General features: G+C 34.3%; 1 protein-coding gene across 6 annotated transcripts in view; it reads left to right on the top strand.

Annotated features, from left to right (window-relative positions):
• Window positions 1–20250, top strand: part of LOC149772505 (rhotekin-like) — a 75291-nt gene extending 55041 nt beyond the window's left edge. For all 6 annotated transcript variants that reach the window (XM_089947717.1, XM_089947722.1, XM_089947721.1 and 3 more), the window contains 10 exons: window positions 1064–1110; window positions 2534–2587; window positions 4522–4642; window positions 5673–5832; window positions 6603–6634; window positions 7631–7728; window positions 8218–8450; window positions 10079–10244; window positions 13307–13417; window positions 17714–20250. In XM_089947717.1, coding sequence (XP_089803843.1) covers window positions 1064–1110; window positions 2534–2587; window positions 4522–4642; window positions 5673–5832; window positions 6603–6634; window positions 7631–7728; window positions 8218–8450; window positions 10079–10244; window positions 13307–13417; window positions 17714–17844 — 1153 coding nt within the window. In that variant the 3' untranslated portion in view covers window positions 17845–20250. The remainder of the gene's footprint in view (window positions 1–1063; window positions 1111–2533; window positions 2588–4521; window positions 4643–5672; window positions 5833–6602; window positions 6635–7630; window positions 7729–8217; window positions 8451–10078; window positions 10245–13306; window positions 13418–17713) is intronic.
• Window positions 20251–20987: the final 737 nt, after the last annotated feature.

The raw sequence follows: 20987 nt of genomic DNA, 5'->3' as shown, positions 1-20987 counted from the left end.
CTGTATGTGCTGGCACATTGTCTGATACAATACCTGTATATGCTGACACTTTTTTGTACCATTTATGGCAATAATGAACAGACAAGTTTATTGTCTACCAGCACATCATTCAATAGCAGATTAGAGTCAGTAGCACATTTTATAGTTGGATGGCAAGCTGTAAACAGGAAAATATGATGTTATGCCCAACTTGCTCACATATTCACATACCGTTATACTGGCCTATCCAAATACTAGCCTACTGAAACAGTAGTCTATCCAAATGCTAACCTGCTGAATTAGTAGCCTGTTCAAATGTTAGCCTACTGAAATGCTAGTCTATTCAAATGCTATCCTTTTGAAACACTAGCCTATTCAAATGCTATCCTTCTAAAATACTGGCCTATTCAAATGCTAGTCTACTGAAATACAAGCCTATTCAAATGTTAGCCTACTGAAATACAAGCCTATTCAAATGCTAACCTACTGAATTGGTAGCCTGTTCAAATGTTAGCCGACTGAAATGCTTGGCTATTCAAATGCTATCCTTCTGAAATACTAGCCTATTCAAATGCTAGTCTACTGAAATACTAGCCTATTCAAATGTTAGCCTACTGAAATACTAGCCTTTTCAAATGGCCTATTCAAATACTAGCTTATTCCAATGTTAGCCTACTGAAACACTAGCCTATTCAAATGCTAGCCTGCTGAAATACTAGCCTATTAAAATGCTAGCCTATTGAAATGCTAATCTACTGGAATGCTAGCTTTCTGAAATACTAGCCTATTCAAATGCTAGTCTACTTAAATACTAGTTTGGTGAAATGTTAGCTTGCTGAAATGCTAGTCTATTCATATGCTTGCTTATTCAAAATGCTAGCTAGGTGAAATGCTTGCTTATTCAAATGTTAACCTATTCAAATGATATCCTACTAAAATATCAGCTTATGCAAATGCTAGCCATTTTGAAATGCTAGTCTGTTCAAATGCTAACGTATTGAAAAAAAGTTCTTACAGTACAAATCTGAATCCACGTTTTTGGTAATCTAAATTGTTAATTTGTAAAATATTCTTGCTGTTTCAGACCAGAAGGAAGCCAGCTTCCATGTAAAGCCAAGATTGGTTTGTCAGGTATGAAAAATTGTTTGATTTATTAAATATGCCAAAACAAACATGAAAAGGATAGAGGCGTAAAGTGCAACAATTGTCTGTCAGTCCATTTACTCTCCTGTCTATATAGTTATACATTAGATCAATTTTCAGGCAATATGTTGGACATTTATGTTCCTTGAACATCTTTCCATGTGTTTCTTTTCAAATTTTTCTGTTAAGTTAAAACTTTATGCAGACTAGTTGAGGCTACATTACCTTCTCAAGTCTTTTGCTATTTCACTGTTGGTAGAAACCTTTCTCAAGTCTCCACCACCAGTGAAATAGCAGGGGACTTGAGGAGCTATGGTAACTGTAGTTATACTTAGAATTCTGTTAATATAATCTTACCTTGAATAACACTTGCAAATTTCTTTTCAGAAGATCTTTGGCAGGTGTTATCCAGTTTAATGCAGTATGCACATGGTTGCCAATTTTTTCCCCAGAGAAATTACCAGACTCGGTCACCACCTGTTGAACTTAAAAAATGCTCATTGCTTGTTGTACTTTTTTCATTCTTTGCTTTGATATAAATAAATCCATGAATCAAGAAAACTGAATAATGAGCAGAAAAGTCAGCCATCTTCTCTCACTTTTAAGGAACCATTATAGTTTCAAAGTTTCTGATGTTGTTTGAAAAATAGCTTTTTAGAGAGTAGTCACTATATATAAAAATTATTATGTGTAAAGTATGAACGTGTAAGCATTTGATATTTAATATCTGCAAGCATCTAAATGATCAAAATATTATTAAATGTTTTTTTTTCTAGACAAGATTGTTGAATTTTTGCCACCTTATCTGCATTAATGTGAGGGGTATTGTTCCGTAATGCTGGTATGATGTGTTTCCCATCAGTTCCATATGCATTTCTCATCTCAGGGAATAAAATTAATCTGTATTGAAATAGTTGGATAGGACTTTCAGGTACACAGATGTTCTTTATCCAGTACATGTTTTGATATCTGAATTAAGTAATAAGGTCAAATACTTTCATATCTAGGGAGAGGAACATAACAAAACAGATGTGTGGAAATATCTTAATATGTTGAATAATGCAGTCTCAGATAACCTTGTGAATCATTTTTTGCAGTCCCATCAACAGGATCATAGAGTACCAGGTGCAAGATGGTCAGATATTGAAATACATGGTATTGATTCAATACATTTGACAAACATTCACATAGGTTAATATTCATTGACAGGAGACTAGTTTTTCTGGTTTTAATGAGTTCATATTTTCTCAGGTGGCTGGTTGTAAGAGTTATTTGTGTTATTCGTAATGTCCATATTTTTAAAGAAGAAGCATATAACAAATTTCTGTAGTGGACAATCTCTCAAATTCATGTATATATATTGTTTTCTTTCTTCTGAATAGTAAATATAATTATTTGTTTTAAAACTCAGACCTCAGGATTCCTCTCATGTGGAAAGATACAGATCATTTCAAGAACAAGGGAGGTAAGAACATCTTTTAGCCTTTTCATATCCTTGCTTATATACATGTCAGAGGCATGAAAGAATCTTGCAGTCATGATAAGCAGGCTTTGTAAAGACAACTTTTTTGTAAATGCTGATTGCTGTCAGTTTGTGGTTTTTCTCTGCTTGCAGTAGCAGCTTTTCACAATGAAGATGCAAGCCCCATTTTTTATCATTTGTTGCTAGTATTCATTTATCAGTATACTGTTAATTTATCTTTCAGTTTTTGTACTTACAGGCAGATTATACTTTCTTTCTTTAATAGTAATTGTACTTGGGTACAAGTCCAGTCCATATACCTTGATATGCAGTAAGATAATACTGGCAGACCGGGGTCTATGATGTTTGTTCTACTGATAACTATCTCTTAACAAACTTCAGAGACTCGGAACTGCCAGTACATTATTCCATGCCATTAACAGATCTGGGTTGTGTAGTTTGCATTTGGACTCATGGGTTGTGGAAGGAATCCTTTTGTCTTTATAATAGGTTTTTTGTTTCTTTGTCTTTAAATTCTTGGTTTGGAGAAGGCATTCTTTTGTTTTTATGACACATTGTAATTTTCATGGAATGGTTAAGGCATCTTTTTGTTTCATTGTTTTGTTTTCTTTGTCTTTAAATTTATGGATTGTAGTGATTAAGAAATTCCTGAAAATTGGTTCTCTACAAAAATGGCAAATTCACAAATTCACTGCTTACATTCACAAAAGGAAACTACCACAAGTTGAATTATATAAGCTTATTATGTTAATGCCAGTTCTTGTTTTCACATCATTTTTAAAGAAATATCTATTAAATGGGAACTCAAAACAATCCTGACACAAGGGTTGATCCATTGGTAGGATTTGAGCTTGTACCCTTTAAGTGGTGAGCCTCATGGTGTCTCATCAGTTTGCATGTCAGGCTCATCATTGAAAGGGTACGCACTCAAACCCTACCAATGGATCAGCCCAGGTCGCTTACGATGGTGTGTCCTTGAGCAAGGCTCTTTACTCCAATAGCCTCATTATAAGCAACTTGTGTTGCTGTAATATAAAATAACAAACCAAACCAAATCAAACCAAACCTAATGAGGTAACAACATATAAACCAGTGATTTGATGTCTAATGTGAACAAACATCTCCCCATATCATGTTGTATATACCACTGCCTGCAGACACTGTTTGGGAGTTAAGTTTGTGACATGGTCCTGTAACCTGAACCAAAACATTGCTTTGATTCTGATGTCTTTTTGTTTGCCTTGAACTTTAGAAGAGATTGGATATACAGTGCTATAATTATGAGAGATATGATTGGATGTACAGTGACATGATTATGAGAGATGAAATTGAACAATGATATGATTATGAGAGATGAGATTGGATGTACAGTGATATGATTATGAGAGACGAGATTGGACATAACATAGATATGATTATGAGAGATGAAATTGGATGTACATTGATACGATTATGAGAGATGAAATTGGATGTACATTGATATGATTATGAGAGATGAGATTGGATTACAGTGATATGATTATGACATATTAACTAATGAAAAGAAAAATGACTATATAATTGCAGTGACAGTCAGGACAGTAAAAAAATAATTATTGCATTACAGCATTAAAGCATACAAGATTTTAGGAAATCTTTAGTGATTCGCAAATTGATGCAATCATTTGTGCAGACTTTCTTTTGTAGAAAAATGATTTAATCCATTAAATGATTTTTGTTTGTGTACATTATATGCAGAGCCCATGATCTTTGCAAATTTGATGATTCTTTAAATGCTACTTCAGTGTTAATTTGTAGACAATTAGTGACTTGTGAAATTTAATAATATAACAGGCTGTTTTGCTTACTTTGCATTGGATTTAACCTGTGTTGTATGGAAAAGAATACTAAAAGTGTGTTATTCTCTGTATTTTCAGATTACCGGCGGTATGCTGTATTTTGTCTTGTCAAAATAGGTACTGAAATCTATGACACATCCATGATCAACAATGTTGACAGGAGTAGTACCGACATTGCCTTTGAAGATGTCATTGTCTTGTAAGTTTGTTTATTTTTGTCATGTAAGTCATTAGCTATAATTAGATTGCATCCTGTAATTAACAATTCTTGGGGGTTACAATGAAGTCACTTTTTTTCAATTCCTGTTGAATCATTCAGTTCCATGGACAAGAATTTTCTTTGTTTTGTAAAACCTGACCTATTTATGGGCATGACTTTCATGCTTATTACTTTAAAGCATAACAGTGTTAATTTGGGTCTTAAAATTCGCGGTGAAGCTACCATAAGATCAGGGAGAAATGGTGTGCCACAAACAAAAAGAGAAGTTGCAGTATATATAATTTTTTAAAAATATGGTATTCTTTGAATATTGAAGAAGTACCTTATGGATGAGACATACATTTGACAATAATGAAGGTAAGGTTTAGTTATGTATAGACCACTCTGGTGACATAAGTGACTAGAGCGTCCACCTTGGATGTGGGAGTTCATGGGTTCTAACCCCAGTTGTACCAAGGATTTATAAAAATGTTACTAGCAGCTACCTTGCTTAGCGCTTGGCATTAAGAGGTTAATGTTAGGACTGGCCAGCCTGATGTCAGGATAATGTAATTGGGTGGGACATGATGTGTCTGTGGCGTGATGCCCCAGTGCTAAACATTACTATAAACTGCAGACATCATAATGATATGACTAAAATTGTTAAAGCTACTTTAAAAATCTAAATAACACACACATACATTCACACACACATTCATTCTCTCTCTCTCTCACTCACACACACAGACAAACACACACAAAGTATATTTTTTAAAAGAATATTTGAAATACAATTTTATGATGAGTCATTTAGAGTGAAGCATACTTTCATCTGTTTTCATGTTTTATTACATTCTGGTTGTGGCAGTGTTCACGATAACTTTCATTTGGATTTTCAGTGTATATTAGCAACTATCCATGGTAGGTTCTTTTCCAACAGCTCAGCTGTTGAGAGTTAGGATCTTTTTCAGTTAATGGAAACTTTAAATTTTGCATCTCTCAGTAATGTGGTTTTCTTTCTCTTTTCCAGTGACAATGTGCCTCATGACTTTGAGTGTTCCATAGAAATTTACTGTCACAAGCTTCATGAAGACCTAACCATTGCTAGCACACCCAAGAAAATTAAGAAAAAATTCAATGATCTCTCCGAGTCTGTTGGCAGGAGTGTTGGGAAAAGGCTGTCAGGATTGGTTAGTATCTCAAGCATATTATTGTTTCTCATTTGTATTTTTGAAAAAACACATATAATTAAAGAAATTAACTCGGAATTCATAAAATGCAATATCTCTTTAAAATCCAAGATAAATTTTAGCTACTTGAATAAAGGGAGCAAACTATCACTTTGTTACCAGCTACTAGGGTTATTGGTATCTTGGATACTTGAGACATTTTTTTTGGTCTCACTATAAAAAGATTGCAGCTTTCATCTGCACATGAAAGTCACCATTTTGATGGGGGCAGTATTTGCTGGAAATTTTTTGCCGTTTTAAACCTTCAAATCCACCATGTTTTTCAAATAAATCACTGTGATTGATTGATCCTGCATTGTATAGTTTGTATGGACATCTAATGTTACTTTTATAGAATTTCCCCATGAATGGGACTTAAAATCATGAAATTTGATTTAGGATGGTTTGTGGATGCCCACTCTAGTCTGAACTGGGTGGGTTGTGGTGGGTATGAGGTAATGTGACTATATGATACTCCTGTGTACAGGTGAATGTGTATGTGTTTAATGTTATAAAATTTCTCCAATACCATTGATGTCAAAAACTGAAAATCTTGGTCGTTTCTGAATTAGGCAGGACATTGGGGTAGAAGGGTTTGTAAGTTGTCAGAGAACTAGGATAGGTTAAGTGAATATATGAGGAGACCATATGCTACTGGTTTCTGCAGATAGCTAGTTTTCTGTGTCAGCTGTATTTTAATTCCTTTTTTATGTTTTTCTTTTCTTTCACAGCATGATTCTGATATCATGGGAAACATGGTCCTGTAAGTATAGATACTATGTATTTTCTCCATAATAACAAGCAGAGATTATTTACACTTGATGTTAGGTTTTAACAAGAATGTTCACTGTAAACTTCATATTGGACTAGGGTAGTTGAGTCTGAAATCAGATATTTCATCAGTAACTGACTTGATACTTTGTTCATTAATTTTTCTACTTGTCCATGCAGTTTTGCATTAGTTCAAATAGAACATTAAATTACAGTAGTTAACCGTTGTAACATTGTATCACAGTGTAGTGTTTCCTGCCTCATTCTTTTTGTCCTTAATGATATGGTCTTGTCTTTCAAGGTGATATAATGGACACTTAATACATGCTGGAATCATGAGTCAATTTATTTAAGATAATGTGAATGAATGTATATTTTAATAACGTTTTCAGTTGATCTGATCATGAGAATACATTTTTTCTTTTAAATTAAGTCTTCAGACAGATCATTGTTAAATGTGATAATTTTTGAACTGTTTCTATTGAAATGATTAAATACGTAAAACTAATTGTCATGAGTAATTGTTAAGGTATAAACAGGCTTTCCTTAGATTTAAAGTTGGACGGGTGAGTTGCCAAAGTAGGTGGGATGTTTGGTTGACTTCCCCCAATGGGGATACAGTTGTTTTTTAAAAAAAAGCAGTTTGGTAGTAAATGTCAGGTAACTCACCCGACTCCTGGCTGACCAGGAAAGTCATGTATAAATCAGGATTATCTGAGCTGTGCAATTTTTTCACTGTCCATGGCAGAGAACAGACCTTACAGTTGTCATTTTTTCATTGGCTGTGGTGGTGAAAAGACCTCAGAATGGTCATGTGATTTGTCAGTTGCATGCATGATTGGTTTGATAGCTTCATCTGGTCTCACACCTAAACATAATGAATTGGTTGGTTTGAAAACACCCCTTTTTAAGCTTGCTGACAGCAGATAAGCATCACATTTGCAGATAAACTAATTAGAAATTGACACCTTTCTCATTGATTTTTCAGGGGACCCAAATTTGAACTTGTTGCTAGGGGAAACCTTCAACTCAAGGATGTGGATGACTCAGTTAGAACTTTTGACCTTACACTTGAAACATCTGCAGGTAAGTGATCATCAATAACAGAGATTATTGAAGAGATTGTAAAAGTCTTTAAATTGCAAAATTACTCATGAAAATATGATATTGTCACCAAAATATGGAACCCCTCAGTAAATATAATATTTATTAATGCATTTTATGTAGACTTCATGGGTATGATAAATTTTTATATGACTACACGTTGTTTTGAATGAATTTGAGAGCAGGCAGGAAGAGTACCAATACTTTACAGCTTGTATGTTGTATGGGCGTTCAGTGTTACCCTTGGAGGTTTGTCTAACCATCTATCAGTATATCACAACTTGGTTAGCTTTTGTATTTAGGTTAGTTTTTTTGGTATTCAGCCTCTGTGTTGGGGTATTGTTGCTATACAAACACAAATTTGTTGAAATTCATTTTCATATACATAACAATGTTGAGTATGTTTTGACTGGTATGAAACCTGTTTGTTTTGTTATCTTTCACTGTTCCTTTATTATTTATTCCTGATAGATGGCACAAGTCCAGAGCTTCCGCTTTTCGGGCATTACTGCTGCCGCCTTGCAGCTTTACCTTATTGTCTAGTCCAGTCGGCTGTAACAGGCTTCCTGAACCTGCAGGAAGATGATGATTTGTCAAAATGGAGACGCTACTGGTGTGTCTTGAAAAACCTGCAGCTAGCATGCTGGTCTTCCCCAGCAGATGTTGAAGTCACTGAGCCGCTTCTTATTATTCCAGTCACAAAGGTAAGACAATCATGCGTATCTACTTCCCATTCAAGCCATAAAAGTAAGGTGTTTGATTGACAGCACTTTGATACCTACCTGCTTACTATTCTAGTCACAAAGGTAAGGCCTTTGATTGACGACACTGTCATACCTACCTACTTATCATTCTTGCCACCAGGTAAGACCTTGGATGACAGCACTGTCATACATTGTCATTTACTATTCCATTTACAGACATGAGACCTTTGATTGACAGCCCTGTCATACATTGCCATTTACTATTCCATTCACAAATGTGAGACCATTGATTGACAACGCTGTCACATCTACCTATTTACTATATAAAAGTAATGCCTTTGATTGACAGAAATGTCATACCTGCCTTGTCACAGGCATGATGCCCCAGTGCTAGACATCACTATAAACTGAAAAATTGTTAAAGCTACATTAAAAAGCCAAATCACACACACACACACAATTTGTAGCACAATGACACAGGTAGGTTATCTATTGCAGAGGCAATTATGTCAAGTGCATTGCCCAAGGGAACAGCTTAGTAGTTACATGCACAAACACACACACACACACACACACATTTTTACCCTACTACATATGATGTCACAGTAGTGTTTTTATTGGCACATTAGTGCTGAGACTGTATGATGCCATCAAAAGATGTCACATCCTCAACTGGTCTGTGCAGATTGTTAGGAAAAATAAGTAAAAGAAACAGTATAGACACTGAATTGCACTTGCATTATTTGATGGCAAATCAGTCTATGTAGTTTGCATTATGTGATGGCAAATCAGTCTATGTAGTTTGCATTATGAGATGGCAAATCAGTCTATGTAGTTTGCATTATGTGATGGCGAATCAGTCTATGTAGTTTGCATTATTTGATAGCAAATCAGTCTATGTAGTTTGCATTATTTGATGGCAAATCAGTCTGTGTAGTTTGCATTATGGCAAATCAGTCTATGTAGTTTGCATTATGAGATGGCAAATCAGTCTATGTAGTTTGCATTATGTGATGGCAAATCAGTCTATGTAGTTTGCATTATGTGATGGCTAATCAGTCTATGTACTTTGCATTATGTGATGACAGATCAGTCTATGTAGTTTGCATTATGTGATGGCAGATCAGTCTATGTAGTTTGCATTATGTGATGACAGATCAGTCTATGTAGTTTGCATTATGTGATGGCAGATCAGTCTATGTAGTTTGCATTATGTGATGGCAGATCAGTCTATGTAGTTTGCATTTGGACCCGGTTTATATGGATATGATATTTAAAATTGCTACATTAAAAATGGGTATTTGTATATTGAAATGGATACCTCTTTTCAAGTCATTATTTCTTAATTTTTCTTTTCCAGGTAGCTGTAATTACTGCATATAATATAATGAATGCTATGCATTGATGCCACAAATCTTGTGACATATTTTTTTTTTTTAACAGATAAGTATATGTTTGGCTACTCAGTGTGCTGTGCCGATTTTTTTCATTTGAACCAATAGAAAAATTAAAAATGTTTATACTTCTTATACAGGTTTCAGTTTTTAAAAATCCTGTATTCTTTTAATTTTTGTTTGTTTATATATATATAGTGAGATTTTTAGTGTGCATTTTTTCATCTGTTGCAGAATACTCAGATCAGCGATGCTGACCCCAGGACCTGTAAAAGGTCACAGACATTCCACGTAAAGACAGTTCAATCACGCCATACCTCAGAGTATACATTAGCGGCAGATACTAAAGAAGAGCTCAGTACTTGGTGGGATGGCTTCCAACAGCATTTATTGGATCAAGGTAATAATTGGTGTATTATGATAGGGAATTGAAAGCACATGGTAGGATGGCGTCCAACAGCATTTCTTGGATCAGGGTAATTAGTGCTGGCAGTTTTGAGACTATGAATTATTGTTAATTTGTATCAATTTGTGTTTATTGGCTGTGCTTTTTGCTTTTGTTCAGGTAGTAAAATTAATTTTGAAATGGTATAATTATCAATAATGTTGGAAAATCCTCATACAAGATTATCTCCCTCATATTCTGGAAGAAGCCATTTATGGTAGCTCTTTGTCACTAAGAACACCTTGATATGTCAGTGGTACAGCTGCTGCTGACAGTCACATTGCTGAATATGTGGAAATTTGGGTTTTGGGTTTGATACCTGCCCAAGCTTGCCTGGGTTTGCTGTATTGGTGTACTTGGGAAAGTCATATCACTCCCATTTCATCGGCATGATATAGCCAATAAAGTACCATTAAAACCCTCAAGAACAAAGCAATGTTGGCAGAATCATTCTTATTTTTAACCTCGAATTATTCTGCAACAATTACACATGTCAGATTGAGATTTTCAGGTCTGTTAAAACTCAGTGAAGGCAGTACGCAGCTTGATCACCCATATCTCTGCATCACAGAAATGCTTGTAATGTTTGATTGTGATTTCTTTGTGATGGTATACCTAAGTGTTTCACAGAGCTGTTGAATTTTGATTTAGTGCCCTGGCATCTACCTGACAATGTACTTCATGCGGACAGAGTTGATTTTTTTCATTCTATTTCCCAGCTGAAAGACCCAATAACTGTAAGATATAAATTTCCTCTTCTTTGTCCGGTTATGAAAGGAATATTGGTTCTTTACTATTCTAATGCTGACTGTGAGAGATTGTTCAGTATTGTTAACAAAAATAGAACTGAATTCAGTTCCAGGCTCTGTAACCCAGCACTTAGTGCTCTACTGGTATGCAAAACATTCATAGTCTTAGCTGGTACACAGTGTTTTGAAATGTAATATGAGTCTGTTGCTTTTAAAGCTCTAAGTGTTATATACGAAAACTTGAAACAGTAATTGATGTTAAAAGTCCAAAGGGATAAATAAATCATTTTGTACATATGCTCATTGAATTTTTATCATGTTATATGTGGATTACACTTTTACCTCACCAGGCGTTGGCATGTATGTCTGTGTTTGTTCTACTGATTACTTCTCACAAACGGCATAATGTACTCACAGATCAGGGTCTGTGTTCTACTGATTACTTCTCACAAACTGCATAATGTACTCACAGATCAGGGTCTGTGTTCTACTGATTACTTATCACAAACTGCATAATGTACTCACAGATCAGGGTCTGTGTTCTACTGATTACTTCTCACAAACTGCATAATGTACTCACAGATCAGGGTCTGTGTTCTACTGATTACTTCTCACAAACTGCATAATGTACTCACAGATCAGGGTCTGTGTTCTTCTGATTACTTCTCACAAACCGCATAATGTACTCGCAGATCAGGGTCTGTTTACTGATTACTTCTCACAAACCGCATAATTTACTGGCAGATAACGTCTTTGATTGTTCTACTGGATACTATTCACAAACTGCATCATGTTCTGGCAGATCTGTGTCTAAGCAATGTGCAGTTGAACCCAACTTATACAAAAGTATATGTAGTTTTGATATTAGGCCACTCACGTTGTATGTGACATTTGGGTATATATTAGAAACTTATTTTCAGTCATTGTCAGGATTCATTGGGGTGAAACAATTCATTGATATATTGATACAAAACAATACTTACCATATGCAAGTTATTTTAATCTTTGCAGTCATAAATTTATTAGTCATTTGCCTTGTTATTCTTTAAACTGAGAAATTGTCTGAGACAGCTGTTGCAGGCACATGCGGCCATTTTCGTTACTTGAAATGAATAGGACATGAATACACTCGTTTGCCCCCAACAAATTAATACCAAGTGATGTGGTTTGTAATATTTGCTCCACCCCACCCCACCAATTCCATGGTAATTATTTTATTGCAACAGCTTGTTTGGCATGAGGTAGTCAGTTTTCCTACCCTTGCCACCCCAGTTTTGATATTTGGACATTTATGTTTGAGTGTAGGGTCAGAGCCATTGTCTTTGGAATTCGCTGACACTGTAGTGTGGCAGTTTATAGTGATGTCTAGCACTGGGACATCATGATGCAGACATGTAGCATGATGTCCCACCCAGTCACATTATCTTGACACCAGGTCAACCAGTCCTAACACTAACCTCTTAATGCTGAGTGCCTAACGAGGCAGCTGTTAGTACCATTTTTGTATGTCTTGGGTATGACTCGGCTGGGGATTGCACCCAAGACTGCCTGCATCTGAGGCAGACACTCTAACCACTAGGCCACCGGAGCGGTGAGTAAATATAAATGAAAAAAAAAATGAAATTAAGAAGTAAAGATACTGGTGGCTACAGTGAGTTATGCATCTGATCAGATTGAGTGGCTGTATATGGTGTGAAATGTTGAATATAAATCACTGACAGCTAGTAGTCTGTTTGAAAATATTTTTGTTGTCATGGATGAGAATGGCATATAAATTGTGCTAAGAATATGTCTGTAATCTGCATACTGGAAATACAGACAGTAATCACATACAAGGGCACCACCTATCATTGACAGACCTTTTAAAGATGGAAAGACCATCAGGTTAATATGTGTATCAATAATGTATCATCGGCTGTGTATTGTGAATCGTATCAATATGTGACACGGCTGTATCATTTCACCATTAAGATTCATGATGTCATATTTCAAATATTGTCAACAATTTTTGAATTTGTTTCAATGTTTTTAAAGTATTTTAAATATTTCAATATTAAGAAAACAGTAAACCACTTATACTTGTGAAAAAAATATTAGCAAGAAGCTGTTAATGGAAATTATGTGAAATATTGCTTCAGGTGAGTGTTGCTCTTCATTTAAGGACAAAAGTTGTCAACTTATTTACTCTTTTTTTCTTAAAATGCATGAAATAAAGAAAATTAAAATCACTGATCTTAATTTGTTAATATCAATATTTATGTATTTCAGCGTTATGGAAGCAGGCCTGTGATTATATGATGGATATTGCAGAGGCTTCTCCCCACAGACGCAAGGGCATTCATATACGGAAAAGTTCAATCTATGATGAAACCCCTTTAGGTAAGTTTTTTATTTAAGCTATAAAAGTATGAAATTGTGGATCATGAGTCGTATAAATTCATTAAAACTGTTTTGTTTCCCATGCCATAAATATGGCTGAGTGCATTGTATTTTGCCTGCCTTAAAAAAATCCTTTGTGGAAGCTTGTTATATAGCTTAATATAGATCAGCCTGCAATCAACCTGCAACTTGTTACACATTATGTATACGACCGGCAAATGTCACCATGGATACCCCTTTTTAAACCTTGTTTTAACTAAGTACCATTGTTAGAAATTTGTATGGTCATCTCTACCTATAAATAGACTGAATTGAAACTTGGAAGACATTATAATGAGGACTGATGCATAAGTTCATCTAAATGGGAAAATTATGATTTTTATTATGAGAATCGGGTTGATTGTCACACCTGCCAATATGTGACATATGATTTGAAAAACACTTTTTTTTAACCTCCAGCCCCCTGACATGGTATTGTTTCAGAAAACAATTTTCGTTCATTGAAGCCCCCAAAAAGCGAGATACCTTTCTTGAAACAACAATATATGCCTGTAACCTGCATAAACAGTCATGGTTAATTCTTATGGAAAATTATCACCTCTTTGCAGTTTTACGATTGTCATAATGGTGGTTTAAACTAATTCGGAAATAAACAATCACCCTTGCACAGATTATTTGATTGGCTGAAAAGAGCTATGGTGATGTTGTGTTCTGAATTCTTAATAAGAGGACCCATTAGGCTAATTTGCATAAGTAAAGTACACAAAATTGAACAAACCAATTCATTTCAAAGTTTATGAAATAAATGTTATTACTCTTTCTTGCCTTGAATAATAATGTATAAGCCAGCTTTGTTAAAGATTACTGGGAAGTTCATGATCAGCAGCACTGATTTTTTAAAATCAGATTTAACGGTAGTTGTTGTGTGTATAAGTTTCAAAGTGAAAATGTTCAAATCCTCCTGCAGTAACTTGGAATCAGGGTAGGATGAGCCATCTGCCAAGTGAGCTGAATTTTGGAACTCGTACTTGATGGAGTTTGATTTTATGAAGCACAGCAGCAATGTAAAAATATTATTCTTTGCACATACTGCAAACGCTGTATTGAGATTAGTCAATCCTGGTGTATATGACATCTGTTGATATAGTAACAGCACCAAGCATCGGGTCCATGCATGAATGCTGAGCTAAGTCTCAAAAGTTACTAACATGTTTAAACATAGCTCTTGAGGCCAATGTACATGTATTGAGGTCAGAGAAATATCTAATAAGTTTCAGGCAAGTTTGAACAGCAATACCATCCTGTTTCTGGTCAGTGCATTAGAAGAACTCTAGTGAGATTAGTAAGAACTGCTTCTAGTCAAGACAGTATTTACTGTCTATGTGGTTGATTGTGGGTGGTTAGTATGTGTGTACATATGTGTGTGTCTTGATGATATTTGTCTGTTTTGGGACAAATCATTTGACCTGAGGGCAATTGGGCAGTACTGGGATGTCTTGGAAAAAAATTCAGTCCTCAAAATAGCTTGTGAAAAATTCTTGTTCTGATTTGAAGAAAAAAAAGAACTAATTAAATCCATTATATTAGTTAGAATATGTTATCTTAGATAAAAGAAAATAAATATCCGGGTTTGAAAGAAAATCTTCCAAGGATTGAATGTTCATTTCAAATCGACCACCTATTTTCATAAAAAGTGTTAAATGGTTCATAGAAAGAAATAATATTTTCATTAAGATTTGAATTTCCAGTTTTGTTTTGTTTTTTAGGCTTATAGGTCTTGATAAATTGTTCTGAATTGTATGACATCTTTTTTGTGGGTTTGATTATACCCCACCCACCCCCACACTTTCTGAGGTTAAAAAAATCACTGTTTGAGAGGTTGGCAGGTATGTGATGTATTTGTTTTATTTTCTTGCTCGACAGTCTTGGAGAATTTGTTAAAATGTAATGTAAAGTATAAAAAGAGCCCACAGAAGTTGCAACATTTTAAAAAGAAATTCATCCTTTCCAGAAAGCTCAATACATTTTCTGAGAAAGACATTTTACTGGAAACATTGTAGATAAAAATAGTACAAGTGAAAACATTGTAGCTAAGTTTACTGTAGTTGTATACAGTGAAACTTTGTTTGGAAGACAAATTTTGTTTCTTAACCACTGGTACAATGGTACAGTGCTAAGTACAATGGTACAGTGCTGGGTACAATGGTACAGTGCTAGGTACAATGGTACAGTGAAACTTTGTTTGGAAGGCAAATTTTGTTTCTTAACCACTGGTACAATGCTGCAATGCTAGGTACAATGGTACAGTGCTAGGTACAATGGTACAGTGCTAGGTACATTGGTACAGTGCTGGGTACAATGGTACAATGCTACATAGGGAAAACAGTATCAGTGAACATAACCTTCTGATTGATAAATGAAGAAGTTTATTGTTTGTTAATAAAAATTGAACAAATGAGATAAAGTTCCCCATCAGTCAGTTACCCCCACCATCATCCCTAGTTGATTTGACCATCAATGCAAGGGCAACAACTTTTAGGATTATTTTTACCCATGGCTGCCTGCAATAAGATTCTCTCGTTTTCATGAGTTCACATAAAGAAAAATAAGTCAGTAACTCAGTGTAGCAAATTTGTGCACCAACAAATATTTTGACTGATAAGTGACTGGTTGTGGGAGAAAATCTTTGATTCACTCCTTCAGATAGCAGGGAAAGTTTTATCATGCTTGCAGTGATGATTAAACTGGTTTATTCATAATGATGATAAATTAGGAAATCCTAATGCAGGAAGCCACAGGCCACAGTTGATAAGATAGTGTAGTGGATTTCTTCTGTGGTTTGCATTGTTCATAATTTGACAAACTAAAGCATCTTTATGTAAATTTATATACCCAGAAGTTTATTAACTGCCAATTATTGCACTAAAACATTGCTAATATACAGCTAAATTACATTTATCTACAAAAGTAAATGCTCTATGATAATGAACAACAAAAATAATATTTGACAATATGCAGTATTTCATGCTTAGACTCTAGAACTCTAATTGTCTGATCCTTAATTAACATCTGGTTGGCACACATTTTTGTGACAACTAAATTAACTTCATTAATCCCTGAGAGAGGGATCATGGATGTTTTGTTCTCTTCTCTTGGAAAAAATTAAATTTATTCTTTGCAGTTTGATCGTAGAACATCCTAGTCATCAGTTTTAGTGAATTAATGGTGATCAGCATCTGAATAATTACCCAGCATGTACAGCCATTGAACTAATATGCAGAATAAATTCAGTTCTAATTGAGAGCAAAAGGTTCCATTTTTTCAAATTATTACCCAGTTATATTAATGCATGTTTAAAAATGCGCTTATGTTCCATTTTGTGAGATGTCGGATAGCACGATTTACATTATAACAATTTCTTGATCAATAATTGTTCTAAGTGGCTTTCTTATTAACTTTTTCTTAGATTAAGAGGACTCTCCATGCTGTAATGATTCAAAAGAAAAATATACCAACTATATAATCTTGCATAAAGAACTAAAATATTTGTTTTATAACAATATTCTGTTTGGAGTCTAAATGTTTTGATAATGTGTGTGAATTGTTATGAAATTATGTTCAAAACACTAAAATGTGTTCTCTGACTTCATGATCATTGTCTGTCCTGCATACATAGAGATTATGTTGATGTAAAGTTGATTTTAAATATTTTTAGTTTTCAAACTAAATAAAAGGCAAGCTAAACATAAAGGGATCACTTGTTACCCTATGTATTTGTGTACAAATTGGATAGGACTATAAAATACATAGACCCAGATTTGCTGTCAGATACTGTGCTGGTAGATCTGGGTCTATGCAGTGTGTAAGAAGCTATCTGTAAAACAAATAATATAAACCCTGATATTCTGGTGTACTATGCAGTGGCATTTAAGGGTCTCTGTGGTTTGCAGTTAGTCATGATTTATAAGTGAGCATACATGGCATACACATATGTGTGTGTGTGTGTGTGTGTGTGTGTGTGCTGGTCTAAATTTCAAAGTGTAGTCATACCAATATAAAATCTTTAAAAGACATTTCAGTTAAAAAATTAGGTTAATGTTGAAATTTAGTTTTGTCAGGTTAAGCAGAAAAGATACAGGTATGACATTTTAAATGGCTTTAGTGTCATCATTAGCACCGGTGTTGTCACTATTAACAGTCATGGAACATTTGTGTTAAGGTTACTTCAAGCATCATAATGCACAACTCATGTTATATGCAAATGATGACAATATTTCCATACTGTTCGACTTTCAGAAACTAGCAGCAGCAAGCACAGAATATCTTCAAATCTCAAGAAAGAAGAGGATCAGTTGAGTCAGATGTTGACAACATTGATGGGGGAAGCCAAAGAGATTCGTGGAGATTCATCACAACCTTCCTCCTAGTCAAAACTTTACAGACTTCACCAAAAGTGCTATTAATTGTGCTAAATGTTAACTGGTTTAACTGTATGTCCCAAAAGACAGATTGCTGGAGATTGTTTATATATTTGATTTTGTTAGAAACTGATGAGCTTCTCAAGTGCCTGTGGGATCATTGCAAGGGAGAAAACTCTTGTGGAGTTGTTATGGCACCAAAGATGGGCATCGACTGGGCATTTAATCTGTACAATAGGGAAACTTTTCAAAAAGTTAAAGCCTGGAGCATAAGGTCTTAACAAGAAATATATAATTCAATGCAAGTTATGTAATTGAAAACATTCTCTATCTCTATCTCTAATTCCTCTGACTGTATCTATCTATCTCTATCTCTAATTCCTCCGACTGTATCTCTATCCCTAATTTCTCTATCTCTAATTCCTCTGACTGTATCTCTATTTCTAATTCCTCTGACTATCTCTATCTCTAATTCCTCTGACTGTATCTCTATATATATCTCTAATTCCTCTGACCGTATCTCTGAAAATATTTGTGCACAGAGAGTTTGTTAGTTACATTAATTTTTTTCATCCAAAAATAAAAATTCCACAAAAAGTGAATTCAGGGATGAAAAACAAGTAAACTTAATTTGCACACGAGATGAATCATTTCAATGCATTATCTGTTAATCAGTGCTTAGTCAGAGAATGACATGTGACTGTTCATTTACATGCTTAGTAGAACATTGAGCCTATCATCATGTTCACTAATATAGATGAATTGTTGATTTAAATCAGATTCATTATTTTCATTATTATTGTGCATTATGCATTATCTGTTAATCATTGCTCAGTCTGAGAATGACACGTGGCTGTTATTGTACAAGCTCAGGAGAACGCTGAGCCAATCATCATGTTTACTAATATAGATGAATCATCAATTAAAAATTCATTATTTTCATAATTATTGTGTTACTTTACCTGTATTTTGAAGGGCAAAATATACCCTTGAACGTTTTTCTAGTGACATTTTTGAGACTTGCTGCTTTTTTTGTACACAAAATTAGAATCACACGTACCATCTGACTTGAATGCATTGGCCAGAATACATGTTATACCACATTGGCACTATGAAAAATACCGATAGGCACTTGGGACTTTTTTGCATACAGACAAGGGCATTTTATTGACAATACAAGCTTCCATCCGATATTAATCTTAAGAAATTTAAGTACTTAGAGAGATTTCTAGTTTAGTCCTTATTTTTAAGCTAATTTCCATTTTTTGTCTTTTTGTTTTAGTTTGTTTAAATGAAGCCCATTTGTTTTAACCTGTTCAATGTAGACACAGAGAAACTAACCATTTGTTTGAAATTGTAAATCAAAGACCATTTTCTCTGCTGCAGAAAGATCCCATTGAATTAGATTGTTAAAATTAGCATAGTAGAATTTTAAAAACATTGTTGTGTCAGACAGAAAATATAATTAGCAATTCCTATTCATGAAGAATCATATATGTTGTTAAACTTTTTTTTCATACCTCTTCAATTTATTTACTATTTAGTGTAAAAAAAAAAGGTATGGACCTGTAGACCTTTCCTTATGGTATATACTTCAGCACTAAAAAAAAAAGTACTAAGGTTGGCAGCTAAAATAAGTACAATTAAAGTATATTTGATTTACAGATCAAAAGTATACAAAATTATTTTGAATTAATATTACTTTATTGCAGATAAAACTGTATAAGACTATTGCCTGCAAAATAAAACCACCAATTCTAACTTATCAGCAACTCGTATGCTTATGAAATATAAATATATATACACACACATACACTCTTCTGTAATGGCACATACATTTTTTGAAAACAAAAAAACTTAGTTAAAATTAAACATTCTAACATAATTGGCATGTTTTCTTGTTCAAAACATAAAACTGCAGTCCTAAGATAGACTGTACAAACTTTAATTTCAGTTTTATACGTATGCCTTCATTGGTTCTTTATCCTTTCCCTTTCTGTCTGTCTTTCTATGTACATTCCTGTATTTTTATTGTAAATATATATTGATAAATGTCAAAGCTGTCACAAGAACCACACACCAGTTGTCATAGCTTTTAACATTGTTGTTATTTTAACAATATGTTCATTAAAAACCTGTCAATGAAATGGTATTATCTTCAATACCAAATTATATTACGCATTATTCGCTGTCAGTTTGTACCTCAGTAATATTTCCAGTTAAATTAATGACAGTTTACATCACGGTGGTGTGTGGTAATGTTAACCACAGATTGATGATAACTCACTGCTATCAATAAGGCTTCCTGATGCTGTTTGGTCCTATACGTCAGATGCTGTGACGTGTTCATGTCATTTATCACGATATTCATCTTCATTGAGATACATATCTAAAAAATAAATGCTATGAAATATACATCTATGTACTTGTTATTTTTCTCTCCTTACTTTCACTTTTCTGTACATGGAAGTTAGGTCTTACTACCATATAACTGCAAACAACAGAGATCCTGATCTGCTGTCAAGTAATGTGCAGACTGATCAGGGTCTATGTTGATTACTCTAAATGAACTGCATAGACTCAGATCTGCTGGCACATGTGATGGCAGATCGGGGTCTGTGCAATTTGCAGTGGGACTTGCTATATGAGTGAATATATATAGTATGTTACAAACACCCATGTATTGTTTCCAGCTTTTCATAGCAAATAAGGGATATTAAATTCATTCTCTCCACTTGTCCTTCCTTCCATATTTCTGTGCATCGATCCTTCAGTCTGTCAATACTTTCATTTCCACACAGCATCTCCACTGATTATTATTGTATTGAAACCAGACATTGATGAATTTTGACTGTCATCATTTCACATCATCATTTTTCAATTACACTCGTACATTGTTAGATCCAACCACTTGTGAAAATTCTATAAATATTATTGCAAATCGACAAATTTGGTAGTGGCTTGACAATGCCAAGGACGCAACTGAATTTAATTGTCAGCATTCTGTGTCATTTTGCAGAGTTACAGCCCCTAATTGTCAGACCTGCACAGTTTCATTTTGGAACAAAACTGTTATTTTTGACTTAATTTTATATGGAGATTTATACTGATAAGATCTCAATTCAGTTTTATCATCATCATCATTTATTTTA

The sequence above is a fragment of the Sinohyriopsis cumingii genome, unplaced genomic scaffold (assembly GCF_028554795.1).
Source record: "Sinohyriopsis cumingii isolate HCF-2022 unplaced genomic scaffold, ASM2855479v2 utg001437l, whole genome shotgun sequence".
Taxonomy (NCBI): Eukaryota; Metazoa; Mollusca; class Bivalvia; order Unionida; family Unionidae; genus Sinohyriopsis; species Sinohyriopsis cumingii.
The sequence above is the reverse complement of the archived record's forward strand: the minus strand, read 5'-3'. Positions and strand labels throughout refer to the sequence as shown.